Below are 20,197 nucleotides of genomic sequence, written 5' to 3' on the forward strand. Positions count from 1 at the left end.
TTCTTCTCAAATTGGGCCTCGATACAATGCCATTTAATAATTTCCGCCCATTCTGCACAGTATTTGGGGACTTTCCATACCAGCACCCTTTGCCCAGTTCTTCTATTCTGCCCTACTACGTGTTTTCCAACATTAGTTACAATCAACCCTGGGTTATAGCCCTTTGCCATTGCATGGTGCCATTCATTCTTTACAGATCACACCCATCAAGTCAACGTGAATATTAACTGGTCCAACTCCATATCGAAGCCCATGGGATCTGTGGAGGAATACAGACATCACACTTGTCAAACCCTCCCCACACAAGTCCAATTTCTTATAGCTTTTGTGTAGGCCCGGCAGTTTGCAGACATACAACACAGATGAGACTCAGGAGAGTGACTTTTCTGCTTCTCTTTTTCGCCACTCCTATGAAACATTTCTGGAGCGCCCCTGCCTGTTCGTGCTTGCAATGCTGGGAAGAAAACGATATCACAACAAGTGTAACTGGCCTTTCTAACAGTACAACTGGCCCCAGCTTGGCCCCCCATGGTCTAGAACATATTTGCAAATCATATCAATACAAAAGCCTTTTCATAAGGCCTAGTGTCTGAGGCCGTCAAATGTCAGCACTCATGGAATGCCTCTTGTCTGATGAAAGTAGATCTACTTGGTTGTATGTGGACAAAGCCGCCCTCTTAAGTGCATTCACTCTTATTTCCATAGCTATTGTGGTCTCAAACTAGCATAACTACATATGTGGCCTACACATATATACCGTAAGTTAATTGGAGTCATAGTTCACAAGAAGATATTTGTAAGTTTTTCAAAATGTTCACCATACATGGCGGACTGTATGGGTCACCACTGTATGGTTTCCCATGATAAATAAGGCATGTATAGTTTCCAACCTTTTAGACTCATGGAGTGGAAATGAGAATTTGAGAACTTTTTACCATTGCATACAAATTGGAAATGTCATTAGACCAAGTTCCACAAGGGCCTATGCTACAAACCAAGGAGTGAGGGTGGAGGCTTGGTCAGCCCACAATTTCCAGAAAGGATGTGTGTGCGTCTCGCCAAGCTGGCGCGTGTGTCAAGGGGCCGGATGAGTCTGTGAGAATTTGGATCGCGCGCGCTGTGGAGCAATTCAATTTAATTCAATCTTGATTTTGACATATCAAGGTGAAATTGGAAGTATGATGTAATCTTGAAGACAATAAGGTTTGACAAACCATCAGTCAAATCTATATTTGATTTATTGACACAAAGATATTGAGGCAAAGATGATGTGGACATTTACAGAAATACACCCCTTTCAGCCATTTTGTATTGGATTTCTTATTCCATTTCACCCTACATAAAGAAATATATTCTACACATCTGTAACAAATTTCAAGTCGATTGGATCTATGGTTCATGAGGAGAATGGTTTTGAAGCTTGTACCAAATTTGGACAGTGCAGCAAAATCTATCATGGCGGACGTTATGGGTCCTTGAGGCTTTTTTGTTCCCCATGAGTAATAAGGCATGTATACCAATTTTCTGGCATTTTGGAGAAATGGGGCGCAGGGGAAATCACGTAGACTTTGGGCATGGCTTATAGCGCCACCTATGGGCTTACGTGAGCCATTAGCAGTCTGGGAGTAGCGAGTGACCTGTTGTATCATTGGGCCAAATTTGAAAAAATCGGGTCGAGGCCCTTGTGAACTATTGAGCCACTTCATGGAGAAGAGGAAAAATAACAATAATAGGAATACTAACAATGACAATAGGTTTCCTTCTACTGGAGGAATAATATATGTGTGTGTGTATTTAACTTTATTTGAGAGAGAATATAGGTCTTACCTTGCCAAAGGCAGGCACACCCAATCATACTAACAAAAACAAGTACAATATGTTTCCTCCTACTTTAAGAATCCTATTTATACAGTATTTCACATTGATTTCAGAATGATAAAAACCTACACGTTTTAATGATATGGTTGTTTGTGATTAGGCTGATGCTTCATAAAATATTTAAATCATCCCAATAGAATGATCATAACTACTTGTGTAGCTAACAGTACAATTGCAAAAATAAAATTCTAAAACTGGTTGTTCCCATCCTTGATTGTGATTGGCTATATCGCGTTCCATGCCGTTGTAAAATCCAGCATAACCTCACAGGTTGTCCTCATAACATTCTTTAACATTCCATATTACATGCGCATCGAATATTTCAAATGGAAAAAGACGGCAAAAGTGTCCATCTGGCTGTTACGTGGCAACGATTTATATTGGAACTATACTTTGTAGTAGCGGAAGAATGACGGTTTATTATTAAACTATTTTGTTTCTAATTGTTTTTATTGATGAAACCATATCAAATATTTGTAGTAACAGTTTTAGAAGTTTTAGAACGCTGATTTTAGAACAGGTAAGGGGGTTTTCGGCACTCCGCTTCGCGTCGTGCCTAACAACTCCCCTTACCTGTTCTAAAATCAGCGTAAACCACGGCCTCTTGGGGCTTATTGCTTAAATAAATCCATATCCTATTTCCCTGATACAAAAAACATGTTAAATGTATTTGTTAATGTATTGGTTAATATAATTATTTAAAAGTAAACTTAAATGTGTTTAATAGGTGTATGTTTTATTGTTATTTTATTTTATCAATGGAGTAAAGGTCTATAATAAAGCATTATAATTATCCATAATGACAGTTCTAGTAGTTTGTGTGTGGCGTGTGTTCGGAGTGTCTTCTGACAGGGCCTGTCTTTTGCAGGGAGGATGTACTTGTTCTATGGCAACAAGACGTCAGTGCAGTTCTCCAGCTTCTGCACCACAGTGACCTGTCCTGGAGATCTCCAGGCTCATATCCTTTACACCCGGCCTTCAACACACTCCGACTACTCACACACGTGTGCACCACACACTGTAGGCTTGTACTTCTCTAAAATGACAAATTCTTATAATAATTTGAAGATAACTTTTTTTTTGCGAGACAGGAAAGGCATGGAAAGAGGGGATGACATGGCGTGCAAGAAATAGCCCAGGCTGGAATCAAACATTGGCCCCCTGGGGCAGGTCTCAGACCCATGCCCTCACAACAGTTTTTATGTATTTGTTAACATGTGAAAAAATGCTGCATGCTGTAGTTTTGTCTGCCGTGTACCCATACTACCATACTATTTAGTAAGCCAGAAAAAGATTATGTATTATGTAGTATGTCCCAACACACATTACGTCAAATGCAGAATGCCAAAAATACCAGGATGTCCTACTGCCTCCGGTCGTATTTTTGCATTATCCAAGCCAGCATGCTATTCTGACTATTCAAACGCAGAATCTTTAATGTAGAGGAAGTTATGTCACATCAACTAAACTACAGACATTACAAAGTAACAACAAGGGATCTCTGGTTGCCTTCTGACAGTCTGACTGCATGCAACAGTTTGTACTTTGTAAGGGCAGCTGCAGTACAGACTATAAGTGAAAAGAAAAAGGTAGTGATTTGAGACAGAGCTGGTGTTGTTACCCTCTCTGTGTGCTCCTTGACTGTGGCCTACAGCTCAATGTCCAGACCAAACCAGTGGAGCCCCTGGTGGAGGGAGGGGCGCAGGTTCAGCAAGTGATTAACATCGAATGTCTGACCGACTTTGTCGATGCTCCGCTGCTCAACATCAAGTTCAGGTGCACACTCACACAGAAAACATACTGTTTAAATACCAGTATTGAGTTTATTCAAGCAAATACAGATAAACACCCACTATGTCAGGAATATAGATAACTGCTCTACCGTTCTATATAAACAGTGCACACTAAATTTTGATGTACTATACTGCACACATGCTACAGTAGCCACTGTAATTTCTTCTCACACACACACAGGGATGTTGCGGTCCAGTGTTTAAATGTGTGTAAGCTGTGAAGTAAATGGTGTGTGTCCACCTCAGGTATGGTGGAGCCCTGCAGAATGTCACCCTCAAGTTGCCCGTCACCATCAACAAGTTCTTCCAGCCCACTGACATGGCCTCCCACGACTTCTTCCAGCGCTGGAAGCAGCTCAGCCAGTGAGTCTGGGAATTGTGTACGCGTGCATGCATGTACAGTGCCCTCCAAAAGTATTGGAACAGTGAGGCCAATTCCTTTATTATTGCTGTAGACTGAAAACATTTGGGCTTGACATCAAACGATGAATGTGAAACCAGAGATCAACTTTTCAGCTTTTATTTCCAGGTATTTACATCAGGATCTGATGCACAAATTAGAAAATATCACCTTTTTGTTCGAACCCACCCATTTGTCACGTGAGCAAAAGTATTGGAACATGTGACTGACAGGTGTGTTTTGTTGCCCAGGTGTGTCCTATTACATACATTATTCAATCAATAAATACCACTGAATGTCTACACTCAGGTTCAGATTGGGTAAGATAGGTTTTGTCTATGCAGACTGTATTCAGAGGTGAAAACAACATGAAAACCAGAGCGCTGTCTTTGGGTGAAAAACAAGCAATTGTGAGTCTTAGAGAAGATGGAAAATCAATCAGAGCCATTGCAGAAACATTGGCCATAGCCAGTACAACCATTTGGAATGTCCTGAAGAAGAAGAAAACTACTGGTGTACTAAGTAACAGACGTCGAACAGGTAGACCAAGGAAAACATCAGCAGTTGATGACAGAAACATTGTGAGAGCTGTAAAGAAAGACCCTAAAACAACTGTTAGTGAGATCAGCAACAACCTCCAGATGGCAGGAGTGAAGGTATCACTATCTACTGTTCGCAGAAGACTTCATGAACAAAAGTACAAGGGCTACACCAGAAGATGCAAACCACTCATTAGCAAGAAGAATAGGAAGGCCAGGCTGGAATTTGCCAAAAAGTACAGAGATGAACCTCAAAAATTCTGGGACAAAGTTTTATGGACTGATGAGACAAAGATTAACTTTTACCAAAGTGATGGAAAGGCTAAAGTTTGGAGATAGAAAGGAACTGCTCATGATCCCAAACACACAAGCTCATCTGTGAAACACGGTGGAGGTAATGTCATGGCTTGGGCTTGCATGGCTTCTTCTGGGACGGGCTCATTAATCTTCATTGAGGATGTAACACATGATGGCAGCAGCAAAATGAACTCGGAAGTCTACAGAAACATTTTGTCTGCCAATTTAAGGAAAGATGCAACCAAACTGATTGGCAGAGCCTTCATCATGCAGCAAGATAACGACCCAAAACACACTGCCAAAACAACAAAGGAGTTCATCAGGGGCAAGAAATGGAAGGTATTAGACTGGCCAAGTCAATCTCCAGACTTAAACCCTATAGAGCATGCATTTTACCTGCTTAAGAGGAGACTGAAGGGAGGAACCCCACAAAACAAACAACAACTGAAAGAGGCTGCAGTGAAAGCCTGGGAAAGCATCAAAAAGGAAGAATGCAAAAGTTTGGTGACTTCAATGGGTCACAGACTTGCTGCAGTTATTGAAAGCAAAGGATTTGCAACTAAATATTAAGTCTTATTCACTTAAATATGTTTTAAGTATATCTGTTCCAATACTTTTGATCACATGACAAATGGGTGGATTCAAACAAAATGTGATATTTTCTTAGTTGTGCATCAGATCCTGATGTAAATACCTGGAAATAAAAGCTGAAACGTTGATCTCTGGTCTCACGTTCATTATTTGATGTCAAGCCCAAATGTTTTCAGTCTACAGCAAAAATAAAGGAATTCGCCTCACTGTTCCAATACTTTTGGAGGGCACTGTATGAGTGCATGTGTGTGTGGACTCATTTAGTCTTCTCTTTCCAGGCCTCAGCAGGAAGCACAGAAGATCTTCAAGGCGGGCCAAGGCATGGACACAGAAGTGCTCAAGGCCAAGGTAAAACAGACTCACAGTTTAACTCAAGGCCGTAATCACAATATATATTTGGGGACACACAACTGTCTCTCCATCTCAGTCCCCAACCCCTGGCATTCTCTCACCTCAATGTCTCTGTAGCTGCTGGGTCTGGGCTCTCTCCCTCTTCCTCTCTCAGTCCTCTCTTCTTCTCTCACCCCTCTCTCTTTCTATCTCTTTCCCTCCCTCTCTTGCTGTGTAGCTGCTGGGTCTGGGCACAGCCCCCCTGTCTCTCCCTCATCCACTCCTCTCTTCTTCTCACCCCTCTCTCTTTCTCTATCTCCCTCCCTCTCTCGCTGTGTAGCTGTTGGGTCTGGGCTCTCACCCCCTCTCTCCCCCTCTCTCTCTGTGTAGCTGCTGGGTCTGGGCACGGCCCTCCTAGAGAATGTGGATCCTAACCCTGAGAACTACGTGTGTGCTGGTGTCATCCAGACCAAGGGTCAGCAAGTGGGCTGCCTGCTGAGACTGGAGCCGAACGCACAGGCCCAGGTAGTAGGCACACACACGACAACATGCATATACTCACACATTATAACACGCATGGATGTCAAATTACCCAAATGTTACTCAAATTACCCACACATCGACAACATGCATATATGATAAAGCTTAGTCATCCTCTTAAAAATGACACACACACACACACTACAAAACAAACCAAAGGCTCAGCCCTGTCTTTGTATTTTATTGGTATTTAGATATACAGTATCGTCTACCAAATGCACACACACACACAGACACACACACACACACAGGAAAAAGCACCAATCACAGAAAGAGAAGACACACACAGAGAGTCCGTCTGTCCTCTGTGCTGCTGTCTCCGCATCACTCACTGCTGTCTGTGTCTCTCTGTGCTGCTGCAAATCAAGCCTGGCGAGCAGGTAATTTACTCACTGTCCCTGCTCCCTCCCTCTCTCTGTCTCTCTCCTCTCCCTCCACCTCTCCCCACCGTCCCTAATCTCTTTCTGTCACCCTCTTTCTCTCTCCATGTCTTTCCCCCGTCTCCTTCTCTCTCTCGCTCTCTTTCCACTCTCTGATTACACTTTCTCTTGTCCATCTCCTTCCCTTCTAAGTAATTGTATCACATACTTACACATACACAACTTATCATATACCTACACATACCACTTATCAAATACCTACACATACACAACTTGTCATCAACGCTTCAAACCTAATGTTTTTTCAATCGGTTCATTCCTTGCAGAATCTGTATTTTAACGTGTCTGAGTTTACATTCCACCTTCAAAAGTATGTTCCCAAACTGGTTAGAACCAAATGAAACACTGATTAATAACGCTCCGTGTAGGTCTGTGTGATATGACATAACCTTTCCCCTTATTATGACAATTCCAGATTGGCCCATCTGAGCTTTCATTTTCTCAAAGGCGGAGCAGGATACCCAGGGCTTGGTTTACACCTATCGCAATTTCTAGCCACTGGGCGACCATAGGCAGGCTAGGGAAACTCATATTAATGTAAAAAAATAAAAAATAAACATTTAACATTAGTGATTGTAAATTATAGTAGGCCTACTTGTATCATGTCCTTGAAGGCTATTTGTAAAGTTTTTCACATGCGGTCTATTTGGAACTTTAAAGTTGCATATCTTATGGTAAAAATGTTGAATCTACTAACTAGGCTGTTGGGTAGAGAACAGAGGGAAACAGCTTATATTTTAGCGTCGACCTCAGAACATGCTTTTTTTTTTTTTTTAGGCCTATGCAAGGCTCTACAGTGCACCCATTTTACTTGCATATGCGAGTACAAACGTATGTGTGCGAGCATGGAAAAGTATTTGGGTGCACGGGTTCGAGCGAGTTTTAACCATAAACATAGTCTGTTTGTAACCTATTGCAGCTGTCAGTTACGTGAAAAGAGATGATGGAACCCGAATATGCTCAAACCATTCTTCGCTACAGGAGACGTTTATTCCTATTTTTTTGAGAGATTACAACTACTAATAATTGTGACTCGGATAAACCTCATAGGTTGAGTCCTGCGATAGCCTGCTGCATCTGTCCCGCACTGTAACAATCTGGCTAGCGATCTAGCTAGCTAACCTCCACACTCAGTGTGAACAATAGAACTAAGCAAACTAACGTCCAACACTACACATTCCAAAATAAACATGATTTCAACAATAACAATTTTAACAATCCTTCTGTCAACAAAAATATGCTGAAAAAGATCGACTCCCATGTTACAAAGCTTGGCCAAGCCAGTCAGTTTGAAACAATGATACCATGAATACAAAAAAGTAATAAATGAATATGTAATGAATAAATAAGTAACCAATCCTGTTTCCGGTCAATTTTGTGTAATTCATTCAATAGTCTAATAATGATGCAATGTTTAAACAGAAACTGACTGTGCCCCTACATTTGTCTGTGCCCCTACAGTTTTTCACTTTGGGGCACATGTGCTCGAGCAAAAGAAAAGTTAGCGTAGAGCCCTGCTATGTAAGGCAAGTTTATTTGTAAAGCACATTTCAACAACAGGGCAATTCAAAGTGCTTCACATAAATCCATTAAAAGCATCAAAACAATGCAAAAGAACAAGATTTTAAAACAATAAAACCATTCATAAAGCAACAAATATGGAGGCTACTGATAGGAAATTAAAAGATGAAATGAACTTCATGTAAATTGTAGGCTAGTGTATTACTATTAACCACTAGGCACTAGGCAGGATAAAGAGATTAGGCTATCAAATTATCTTTAGGGTAATTTATCAATTAGCTTTAGGGTAATTTATCAATTAGCTTTAAAAAGGTCAGGTAAACCATGACTACTTTGAACATATTTAACAAGCCCTCCACTTCATCCATGTCAAATAAGGCTAAAAATTGAATAAGCAAGATAAGCAAAGTAAGCAACAAAAGTGTTACTTTCTGGGCAGTGTGGAACTGGCAGTTGGTTTTCTGAACATTCTAAAGACCGCAGCAATAACTGCCAACTTACAATGTTGGGGCTAGTTGGGCATTGTCTGGTCAGTGTGCCAGCGGCTCACATTGAAAAGCTTCATAGCATAATATTCAGAATAATCAAATCAAAAAGTATTTGAATAAAGTTTCTACTTTTGTTTTTGTTCCAAGCTAAATATCTATAATTTCGTTCCCTGAACCGGTTCAAAGCCTTGCTTATTATATACCTACACAACTTATATAGGCTACCTACACATACACAACTTATCATGTACCAACACAACTTGTCATATACCTACACATTTGCACTTTATGTAGTCTTGTGTACTGTTCCATGTTACACCATTGTCCCAAAAAAAACGCCATTTCGTTCCAGTGTATACAAGTTGTATAAAGGAATGGCAATAAAATCCCACTTGATGCATTCAACTTATCACATACCTACGAAACTTACCAAATACATAGACAATTTATCATTTACCTGCACATACACAACTTGTATACCTAAACAACTTATCATATACCTCCATATACTACGCACACACAGCCACCCTCTCATTTTTGTTTTTCTGACCTACTACCTCCTGTTCCAAACACCTTTACTAGGTGGGTTATTTTTGGAAAGACAGTAGGCTGTCTTGCCATTAAATATATTTCTCTGCCCCCCCCCTCTCTCACTCCCTCCCCCTCTCTACATCTATCTCTCTCTCCCCATATATCCCTTTCTCTCCCTCTTCCCCTACTCCGTCTTTCTTCCCTGCCTCTCCCTCTTTTTCCCTCTCCACCCCACTCCCTTTCTCTCTCTCTCTCTCTCTCTCTCTCTCTCTCTCTCTCTCTCTCTCTCTCTCTCTCTCTCTCTCTCTCTCTCTCTCTCTCTCTCTCTCTCTCTCTCTCTCACGCATTCTCTCTGTACAGTGTTAGACTCCAGGCCAATGATGTCATCATCATGCGTATAACCACCCTTGTATTGTAATAGATTAATAAATATAGGGTAAATGTGTGTTTACTGCACCAACTCCCCCATCAGGGTGTGTGTATGTACGTTTTGCGCACACATTTGGTTGCGCATGTGTGTGTATGTCTGCATTCACAAAGAATGACCCCCTCCCCACCACACACACTTTCCTGCATTTAATACTCCTGTATGTATACTAATCTCTTTTCTCCCATCCCTCTCTTTCTCTCTCTCACTCCTCCTAAGATGTACCGACTGACCCTGCGCAGCAGCAAGGACACCGTCTCCAAGCGCCTGTGCGACCTGCTAGCAGAACAGTTCTAGACCTCCCCTACCACCCTCTCCCTCCCCTCTCCCGGCACCCCAACCATATCGTTCTAGAGCCCCCCTTCTTCCCCAGAGACCAGCGTTTCGCGTTCCAGACCCTCCCCCAACGCTCCCTCATGACCCTGTTCCCCCCTCCCTTGAACAAAGAATCTATGAGTAAAAGAAATTAACCTACATAAGGGAAAAAGGAGCCGTCACTAGCCGTGGCGGCAATATTATTGTCATTGTTATTGTCACAAAATATGATTCCAATTCTACTTATTACTGTTTATTATTATCATTGGCGCTACAATTCTTGTTTTTATCGGTGTTTACCTGTGTACGTGGCATGTGTGGCCGTAAGTGCGCGCGCGTGTCCCGTTCTGCTCCGTCCTGCCTGTCCAACCCTGAGAGCTCCTGTAATTGTATCAACAGCTGGTTTGCGTGTGTGTATTTGTGTGTGTGTGAGTGTGTACGTAGCAGTGGGTGGATTGTTTTGGGCGTCGATTCCGTAAACATTTCAACCTTAGAAGAACCATTCCTCGGAAGATCCTCAGTAGGGTCCTTGTGTGTGGAAAAAACACACACACTGCCCCACCCCCGGACTGCGGCCTCTTCCCTACCCTGTGGCCTCTCCCCTGACCCACAGCCTCTCCCCTGCCCTTACCTGCGGCCTCTCCCCTAACCTGCGGCCCCTCCCCTAACCTGCGGCCCCTCCCCTAACCTGCGGCCCCTCCCCTAACCTGCGGCCTCTCCCCTCTCCAGAGGCCATTGCGTGTACATAGATTAGAACTCCATAAAGCTCATAATCACTTCGATGTTCAACAGCACATTCCCAGTCTCTGCCTCCTGCTCTATTCCAATGGAAATGGCCAGTGCACTTTAGGTGACTTCAGGAGACTTCCGTAACTCTTGACACACACACACTCACCCACACAAACCACCTCACACACCCAGCATAAATTGTACTTTATATAGAAATTCCGTTGATGTTTTGTGAAATATATATATGAAGAAATCATGTAATTAATTACCCTTTTTGTGATTTATTTCTATTTTGTTCAGTAGTGGCGTTGACGTGTTTGTACGTATTTCTAACTGTGTATTGTTGCTTCCTTTTTTTGACATTCCATTGCGTGGCAGTACCTAGTGTTGGAGTGTGGTCAGCGTGGCATGTGTATGGGCCAGCTTGAATGAGGGGAGGGAAGGGAGCTGGCCTGACTTACAGTGTTAATCAGATACAGGTGCAGGCTGGGGCACCAGCCCTGGTTATGCCTGCTTGTTGCCGTCGCAGACATGACACAGCGAAAGAGAAAGTCACCACTGTAGAAATAGTGGGATTTAGAGCCGAGGCTGAGAGAGCAAGGGTTCACGTTGGCACATGAAGAGTGCTGTGACTGATGGTTGTGTTCTTTCAGTTTGGTTTGTGTTTGTTGTTGTGCTCAGGAGAGATACAGGGTTAGGTCAGAAGACTAAGAAGCAGATGAGTACTTTAGAACATGATCTCTGTACCTGCACACAGGCACACACGCAAACACACGTCCTATGGGATATTTATTGGGAGAAATGTATGATCCTCAAACACTCATCAACACACACACACCACAGACGTTCTTTGTGTGGATGCACATTTCAAACAGGTTTAAGACAGACGGCAATCACCACCCGCCCACTACGCCACACACTGAGTCTAGAGATAGAGGAGCGCACAAAGACCAGTGAGGACAGCCAACTGTCAATCGCAAATACCAGGACTCTTGGTATAGGATATACGGTGGGAATCTTAAGTGTATGTGCACGAGTGTTGTCGTAACCACATAGAATAAATATAAAGTACCCTTGAGACTTTTATGAAACCTAGTCATACCAGGTTAACTGGTGTCACTTCTTCTTTCTCACTGTACAGCCCTTGCTGGTGGGACTTTGACCATTTTAGTGAAAACCCCCATAGTTTGTCACTGTGTGTGTGCGTGCGTGTCCGTCTATGCAGTATCCGCTAGCTAATGCAGCCCTGTGTATTGGTGTTAAACCTGTCAGATACCTGTGTTAGATTAAGATTTACTCTGTACTGAAAAATGTGAAAGTAAAACTATGCCATATACTCTAACTACTGTGTCTTGCTTTTTTTTGAGAGAGAAACAGACAGAGAGAGAGAGAAAATCTGAAACCCAAATCAAATACAAATCTCTTTGAAAGTGACGCTTCAGGATTGCTATAATCTTTAGGACTGGTAAATGTACATACAACCTTGTAACTGTTAATTAAATAGTGCATATTTTCCTTTCTGTTGATTCTGAAACATATTCTTTAGGTTCTTTGATTGGGGTTTCCTCATTTTACATCAGAAAGATATAACTTAATTTTAGGGGGGCAATTGCACAATATTTAGAGATGTGTTTCAGAAGTGTATGTGTCATAGAGCAGACTAGTCACAGGAAGCATATGGCCGCAGTAACAACTGTTTCACTTGCTCTAGTACACCATTCAAAGATGCAGATCCCATCAACTACATTTCCCATTCAATTTTTCTTCACTCAGACAGAATAGGAAGAGACTTGCTGTGGAAAAAGTAACCTACCTTGACCCACCAATGGGACAAATTGGTTCTGCAGGACACATGTAAAACGACACTTTAAACATTGCAACCTTATTGCAGACAACCACTGAAAAGCAGAACTTAATGACGTGGGAAGAATCGTATTTGCTTCAAATGTAAATGCACAACATGCAGTCAAGCAGAAGTTATATTAATAATTGATTGCTTTTTAAATGGCAGCAATGATGTAAGGATCATTTTTTCTCCATCTGCAAATGCTAAACCCTAATTTACTTGGCTTGACAGTTGAAGTGCACTGTAAATTATGTCATTGCATAAAAATAGAGCAATGAAGCCAACGTCTTCAAATATGTATGATGTTTACTGCAAAACAACAGACGCATGAGGCATGCAAAATAAGATTGTCAAGAGAATGGTTTTTTTCCTAGCGATTTTGTCACGTGAGAGTCTTGCAGCTGCATGTTTTTCTCTCTAAAAGCCTCTGCAACAATAGTGTCAGGACAAACAGCGTTCAATCAAAGGTGCGATTCATCACAATAAAATGCGAGGTCCTCTGGTGAATTGATGATGGTGAACAAATCCAGCGTGTGCGCGCGCGCGCTTCAGATTGCAACAAGGGCACCGATTGGTTGAAGATGACATCACACACAACCGCACTATTCTTAGTCTGTAGAAACAGCATGACCTCATCCTTTTCCCCCCTCGCTCAGGTATAGGCATACGACATCAAGTAATCCAACAGTCGCAGTCAGGACAAGCGAAAGGAAAGGACTATAAACTGGCTATAGCGTACGTACTGACAAGTTCATTGGTTGTTTAGATTATTTATTCTAAGATCTTTTTTTCGTGTGCTTTGTGCCCTGTTCGGGTTGATTCCAGAGTTTGACAAATTGACTCGTGAGACATTTTCTGTCGTGCTCTCATTTTTACAGTAAGTACCAGTGCTGCATATCGTGCATAATTCTCATTAAGTGTTGTGCTTTTTATGATGATAATATTTTTGGCCCAAATGCATGTTGAGAATGTGCTTAGCCAAAATGAATTAAGCGAAATAGAAAGACCCGCAATGTAGCCTATCGAAAGCATATTATGTTTATTTTTGGATTTTTTTTACAATCAAAATAATGCTTCAAATGCTTTCTTAAATTTTATAGTTATTTGATGCATATCCTGACAAATGTTGATATCTGTCTATTATTGCATTTCTATTTATGTTTAGATACTCGAGCCCAGTTTACGTAGTCTAAAAGACCGAGATGGTGTTCTACAGAGAAAGAGACAACGAGCGGCCGCTGCTGTCTCTTATTCTACCGCATCTTTACCTAGGTGCAGAAACTGATGTTACACAGGTATAGTTTTATTTATTTTTATTGTTATTTTTGTATCAATCTTCAATGCGTATATTCATATAAATACTGCTGGAGGTTCATATGAAATCAATAACATTTTCAATGCCTCATAACTCTATAAAGCCATATTTTTTGGGGTCAAAACTACCTTTATTCACCTTGAATATTGTCATAATCTAATACCTTACTCTCTTTCTCTTCCCCGTCTCTGACTCAGGATTGCCTCACTGCTCGTGGGATTTCTTATGTGCTTAGTGTGAGCCGCTGCAGCCCGCAGCCCACGTTCCTGCCCTGCTCTCAGTACCTCCGCATCCCCATTGATGACTCCCTCCAGGATGACCTGCTACCATGGATCCCAGAGGCACTGCTCTTTATTGGTGAGAAGTCAAAAAGTATAGTTTTGTTATCACATGGCTGCAGCTTCAAAGACAAAAGCAAGCGGCTGTAGCAGCCAGCAATAGAACCATGCATGCACACTCATGACCGAGCTAGCAGTGATGATGCAGTAACATGATTTTGGAACCGGGAACTACCTAATCTCTCCTTTCCCCCACCCCTCTCCCTCTCTCTCTCTCAGATGGGGCCATGTCTGCTGGTGGCTCTGTGCTGATCCATTGTGCTGCAGGAATCTCCCGCTCACCTGCCCTGGCTGTGGCCTACATAATGTATCATATGGGAATGGACCTTGACCATGCCTATAGGTGTGTAATAGTTCTAAGCAGTTACTGCCCTTCCAAACTTTCTTAACCCTTGTGTTATCTTTGGGTCATTGTGGTTTGGGTTAATCTATCCACTTACTGTACAAGCTGTACATAGACTCATAGCATAGGGATGTTATCCTACTTCATTTGTGGAGCCTCCCTAAACTTGTTTTTGTCTCCCTCTCCCACCTTCAGGTTTGTGAAAGAGCGCAGGCCCTCAATTTCACCCAACTTCAACTTCCTGGGCCAGCTGCAGCACTTCCAGGGCACTCTCAGTCAAACAGCCAACAACGACAACTCTGTCATCCAGCCAGTCAAATCTGTGGACGTGTGTTTGCAGTCCTCCAATGAAAATATCAGATGCACTTCCATCGTCCCTTTGTCAGCCAATAAGAGCATGCATTTCCAGGACAAAAGCTGTATTACCAAGGACTTTAGTGAGGTAGTCAAAGTATACAGTGAGAATTCAAATTCCCACCCAGAAAAGATAGAGCAGAGATATTCACATGTAGATGAGTTTTTAGTTCCAAATTCAGGAAACCAACAACAGTCAGAGCAGAGGAGTTCATCGCAACTGACTCTGTCACTTTCTAGCAAACTCAGGATTCTCACACTCAACCAAAACCAAACAGAAGGCCAGGTCCCATGTGAAGCTTCAACGCCAAGCCCAAACAAACATGATAAAGCAATATTCGAGCCCACTCAACAACAAATCCCATCCAGCTTTGCATCGCTGGCTGAGAAACGCAAGAGTCTCACACTCTCCTTGTCACCTGTCTCTGCAATTCCACCAACTCATCACCAGGCGACTCCAAAGTGCATCAATGAAAACCTTGCTACCACCCACCAGACTGCACTCACCATTACCTCTAATACCATAAATAAGCGGGACACAGGATCTGCCATTGGTGTAAAGAGACGTAGCAGAAAGGCTCCAGTTGGGCTCAACTCCTCAGTGCAGTCAGACGAAAATCTAAGGGAGACAAGTATTTCTCACTCAAAGTCAGCCAGACCTAATAGTAGCTCTTCCCAGAACAAAATGAAAGCAGAGAGGGAGGGTCAGGCTCAGCGACAGGACCAGCCCAGCCACCCTCAGACAGTGGAGAAGAAAAAGCCTAACACAGCTCAAAAGCAAGGGAGGGGCCATAACAAGGGCCAGGCAGAGAATCGGCGCAGTTCCATTAAGAGTCAGCGCGCGACCATAGTCTGCCAGCAGGTGCCGCCAGAAAAAAAGATTGTTGCGTCTGCCGTGGGGGCTCAGGAAGGTGTGGACTCAGACCAAAGTCTTCTGTCACCGTTGAGCCTCACTGTGAACAAGCTCTTGGGCTGGGGGGAGAGAATGTTGCTCGGAGTGCTGCTGGGCCCCCGTATTAAAGTGGGACAAGCCACTTTGCCATACAGATGCTGACAAGGGGAAGAGACCACTGACAAGGTTGAGGGGGGTATTCGAGAATGCATTGGACAGTATCTTCTGTGTTTTAGAGAACTGTTAATGAAACTATGTGGAATTGATAGAGGATGTAAACGTTTATAGGGAAATTGTATCCTCCTTTGTCTGTTTGAGGAACTGAACTGCATGTGTAATTTATGTCACAGAGTTCTGATGGAAAGCTTTTGTCTATTTATTGTTTACTTATTTTGAAAGCACTATATGTGTTATAAATCTGTGAGGTATCTACTCCCTACCACTGTATATAAAGGCTTGATTACCCTGATTCCAATTTCACTGACACAAAGGAAGTGTGCGTTTTATTGTTCCTATTTATATAATTGATATTTTGACGATGGTATTTTATGGCTTGTAATGACATCACGGTGTTCATTAAAGATGACATATTTTACTCTTCAGGCTCTATATTATTATTACAATTATTCTTTCAGTTTTAATTTTAGACAGATACTGTCCCCTTACTTCCCTAATACACAATGAGTAGGCTACTACATTGGCTAAACGTGTTTAACTTGCCACCTTCAGAGATAGGCACAAATACATCAAAATGTATGTTGTTACAATTTTCCAATACTTGGTCATCCAATTAAATAACATTGTGTGATGTAATTGTCACTTTCATTTGAAAATACAAAAATACAAACAAATATAGCTATAAGCACCGATGCGTGTTCCTCCTCAAAATGGCAAAATATTATAAAAATTTACATTGTACACTCAAAATATGTTATTCTGTTAATTTTTTTTAACCATTTATTAAACACATTCTGGATATAAAAATAACAAAAATGAAATCACATTTATAGTGATACAAAAATAAAAAGGTAATTGTTAGCAAACAATTGACTTTTAATCTCAAACATGACGTACCCGCTCCCCTGCTGACTGCCTTCTCTGCACAATTCTGTCTGGCTGAAACTATGAAACCTCTCGTCCCTCAATCTAATATATAAAAGCTTCCATAGCATTTCATCAGTATGATACTGAGTAGCCTACCCAAGTCGACACCATTCTTCTGCTGCAGTTAAATAGCCCGGGGGAACGAGGCAAACGGCTGGGCCGTCTTAATTACGTGATATCAGAATCAGAATGGGATTTATTAGCCATGAAAGTTTGCACAGACACGGAATTTGCTTTGGCAGGAAGGTGCATACAGTAAACATATAGGAATCTTAAATTTAAATATGTGGTCTAACTATACTAAGGATACATAAACTAGCAATACTAAGTGGAATACAATTAAAATAAAATATACAATAAGTAAAATATAAGTTGCCAATTTACAATATCAAATACAAATACTACAGGAATGAGTGTAGTGCAAAATGTAAAAAGTTTTAAAGACATTCAGTCAGTGTGAGCTTTGGCCTTGTTGAGGAGGCCAACAGCGGAAGGGAAGAAACTGTTTGTATGGCGTGAGGTTTTGGTCCTGATGGACCGCAGCCTTCTGCCAGAGGGGAGTGACTGAAACAGGGAATGTCCAGGGTGGGAGGAGTCAGCCACAATCTTCTTCGCCCGTCTCAGGGTCCTCGAGGTGTGCAGGTCCTCGAGGGAAGGCAGATTGCAGCCAATCACCTTCTCTGCAGTGCGGATGATACGCTGCAGCCTGCTCTTGTCCTTGGCAGTGGCAGCAGCGTACCAGGTGGTGATGGAGGAGGTGAGGATGGACTCAATGATGGCTGTGTAGAAGTGCACCATCATTGTCTTTGGCAGGTTGAATTTCTTCAGCTGCCGCAGGAAGTACATCCTCTGTTGTGCTTTCTTGGTGAGGGAGCTAATGTTCAGTTCCCACTTGAGGTCCTGGGAGAGGATAGTGCCCAGGAAGCGGAAGGACTCCACAGTGTTGACTGGGGAGTCACACAGGGTGATGGGGGTGAGTGGGGCTGTGTTCTTCCTGAAGTCCACAACCATCTCCACTGTCTTGAGAGCATTGAGCTCTAGGTTGTTCTGGCTGCACCAGGTCACCAGGTTGTCTGCTTCCCACCTATAATCAGATTCGTCTCCACCAGAGATGAGCCCAATGAGGGTGGTGTCGTCTGCAAACTTCAGGAGTTTCACGGACGGATGACTGGAGGTGCAGCTGTTGGTGTACAGGGAGAAGAGTAGAGGAGAAAGGACGCAACCCTGGGGAGATCCAGTGCTGATGGACCGGGAATCAGAGACTTGTGTTCCCAGCTTAACGCACTGCTTCCTGTCAGACAGGAAGTCTGTGATCCACCTGCAGGTGGAATCAGGCACGTTCAGCTGGGAGAGCTTGTCCTGAAACAGAGCGGGGATGATGGTATTAAAGGCAGAGCTGAAGTCCACAAACAGGATCCTGGCGTAGGATGCTGGGGAGTCCTACACTCCCTAAGCCGTTGTTATAAGTCATGCAATAACACGATGGGCATCTGCATTTAAATTCCTGACCAGCATGGTCAACGGCCTGGAAGATGGATTGTCAACCACCTGCTTAGCTGTCACACAAACCAGGTGCTGTCTGCTATTAGAGTTTGTTTATGCTCCCTGCAATGGAGAGAGGGATGGTGGTATCAAAGAGTTTATTTTCTTAAACTCTTCTGATCATCCTCTTGACATGCACCCTCAAACGGGCAATAGACTGCGTGTTCAGAACATCCACCTCTGGCATTTGGGCCCTCTTGGAGAGGAAGGCAGGACGATGAACAGTCCCAGGTACAAGGTCATCCACCGAGAATCCCTTGTCAACCATGATGGCCATGTCAAAGCGTTAAGAGTGGTGAAATCCCTGACTGACGAAACACCTCCTTGTTACTCATAGAACCCTCAAAGACTGGAAGATGGGCCTTCACAGCTGCGCGAAACATTCGTATACAGACTGAGCCCAGTAAGCTGTAGAGGAAGTTAGCCCATGTCACGATGATTTTGCTGACTGTTGCTTGGTGGATTTAAAATCTTAACCCAACTCCCCTCTGGGTACAGCCAGTGGACAGGTATGTCAGGAAGAGGAAGAGCTCATCTATTGGCAGCAGTTTCTGTGGGGAGAAGTGTTTAATGACTGTTAGTTCAAAACCGCCCTTTTAATGTTTGTGGATCTGTGTCTGTGTTTTTTGGGGGAATGGGTACTTACAGTTGGTCTAGTTAAAGAGCTTTCAGTTTTTGTGCTAGTGCTCTGGTGACTAACTATTTTGGCTGTTGCTGCCTCGATCAGGTTCTAAAACGCCATCAGATGCATGTATGAGGGGAATCTAAAATACAGTATTACAATTAAAATCAGTTGTCTTGTCATACAAGCTCAAGAATAGCAGGCCATCAGTTGACCAACGTCCTGTGACGGCCCTCCCCTTTACTGCGCTACCATGCTGATTGGGTTGATTGGACACCCCTGGACCCGGCGTGGCTTGAGGCTTCAAGTACCTGCTCCAGGGATGGGTTGGTGAGAGATCGACCTGAGCTGACCACCAGCTTGAGACAGTGTGCCTTTATCGTCCACATGGTTGTACATTAAACCATTGCTAACCATTGGATGTTGTGTCGGCACATTTTCAGCTAAAATAAAATTAAGATACCGGTTGTGCAGACGCTCGGATGAAGGAACTAAAAAAAGACTTTTGTTTTCAATTGTACATCCAAGCACTGAGCAACTGTTATGCTTCGTTTGTTAGCTCGCCATGTCTCTCCAGGAAAAAACTATATCGCACTCGCCCTTGCACGGTCGTAGCTCAGTTTCTCATGGGCGGGCCAGATTATCTGGGCGGGCAAAGCAGAGAGAGGGGAGGTAACCTTCCTCCTTGTGACGTCACAAGGAGGAGATTTTCAAACAGAGCAATTGAGCCTTCATTTTCTGCGGAGAAGAACACCCAGGGCTTGGTTTACACCTATCGAAAATTCTAGCCGCTGGGGGACCAAAGGCAGGCTAAAGGAACTCATATTATTGTTAAATAATCTCCTAAAGTTACGTTTTCATGTAATGTGACCTTTAATGTGTCGAGACTGAATATGGGAGAACAAAAAAACCACCAGGAGCACAGACGTCGGCAACCCTGCGCCTTGCATCATTCTTTTTGTTAATATAATTTTTTAGAGCTCATTGGCTTGGTCTAGTTGTTATATTCTATGATCGGGCAG

The 20,197-nt window shown here is 42.8% G+C and overlaps 2 protein-coding genes across 5 annotated transcripts in view; both read left to right on the forward strand.

Annotated features, from left to right (window-relative positions):
- Positions 1-12,161, forward strand: part of ap2a1 (adaptor related protein complex 2 subunit alpha 1) — a 30,744-nt gene extending 18,583 nt beyond the window's left edge. For all 3 annotated transcript variants that reach the window (XM_047037898.1, XM_047037899.1, XM_047037900.1), the window contains 6 exons: positions 2,747-2,836; positions 3,531-3,654; positions 3,918-4,034; positions 5,777-5,846; positions 6,219-6,353; positions 9,995-12,161. In XM_047037898.1, coding sequence (XP_046893854.1) covers positions 2,747-2,836; positions 3,531-3,654; positions 3,918-4,034; positions 5,777-5,846; positions 6,219-6,353; positions 9,995-10,072 — 614 coding nt within the window. In that variant the 3' untranslated portion in view covers positions 10,073-12,161. The remainder of the gene's footprint in view (positions 1-2,746; positions 2,837-3,530; positions 3,655-3,917; positions 4,035-5,776; positions 5,847-6,218; positions 6,354-9,994) is intronic.
- Positions 12,162-13,268: 1,107 nt separating this feature from the next.
- si:ch211-195b15.8 (protein phosphatase Slingshot homolog 2) lies at positions 13,269-16,517 on the forward strand. 2 transcript variants are annotated; one of them, XM_047037952.1, is made up of 5 exons: positions 13,269-13,542; positions 13,831-13,960; positions 14,178-14,337; positions 14,538-14,661; positions 14,857-16,516. In XM_047037952.1, the coding sequence occupies exons 2-5, from the start codon at positions 13,868-13,870 to the stop codon at positions 16,067-16,069; spliced, it is 1,590 nt and encodes a 529-aa protein (XP_046893908.1). In that variant the 5' UTR covers positions 13,269-13,542; positions 13,831-13,867; the 3' UTR covers positions 16,070-16,516. The 2 variants fall into 2 exon arrangements, with proteins under 2 accessions (XP_046893908.1, XP_046893909.1); XM_047037953.1 differs by having other exon boundaries at positions 13,279-13,400; positions 14,857-16,517.
- The last annotated feature ends 3,680 nt before the right edge of the window (positions 16,518-20,197 follow it).

Source organism: Hypomesus transpacificus, chromosome 17, assembly GCF_021917145.1.
Source record: "Hypomesus transpacificus isolate Combined female chromosome 17, fHypTra1, whole genome shotgun sequence".
In the NCBI taxonomy this organism is placed as follows: Eukaryota; Metazoa; Chordata; class Actinopteri; order Osmeriformes; family Osmeridae; genus Hypomesus; species Hypomesus transpacificus.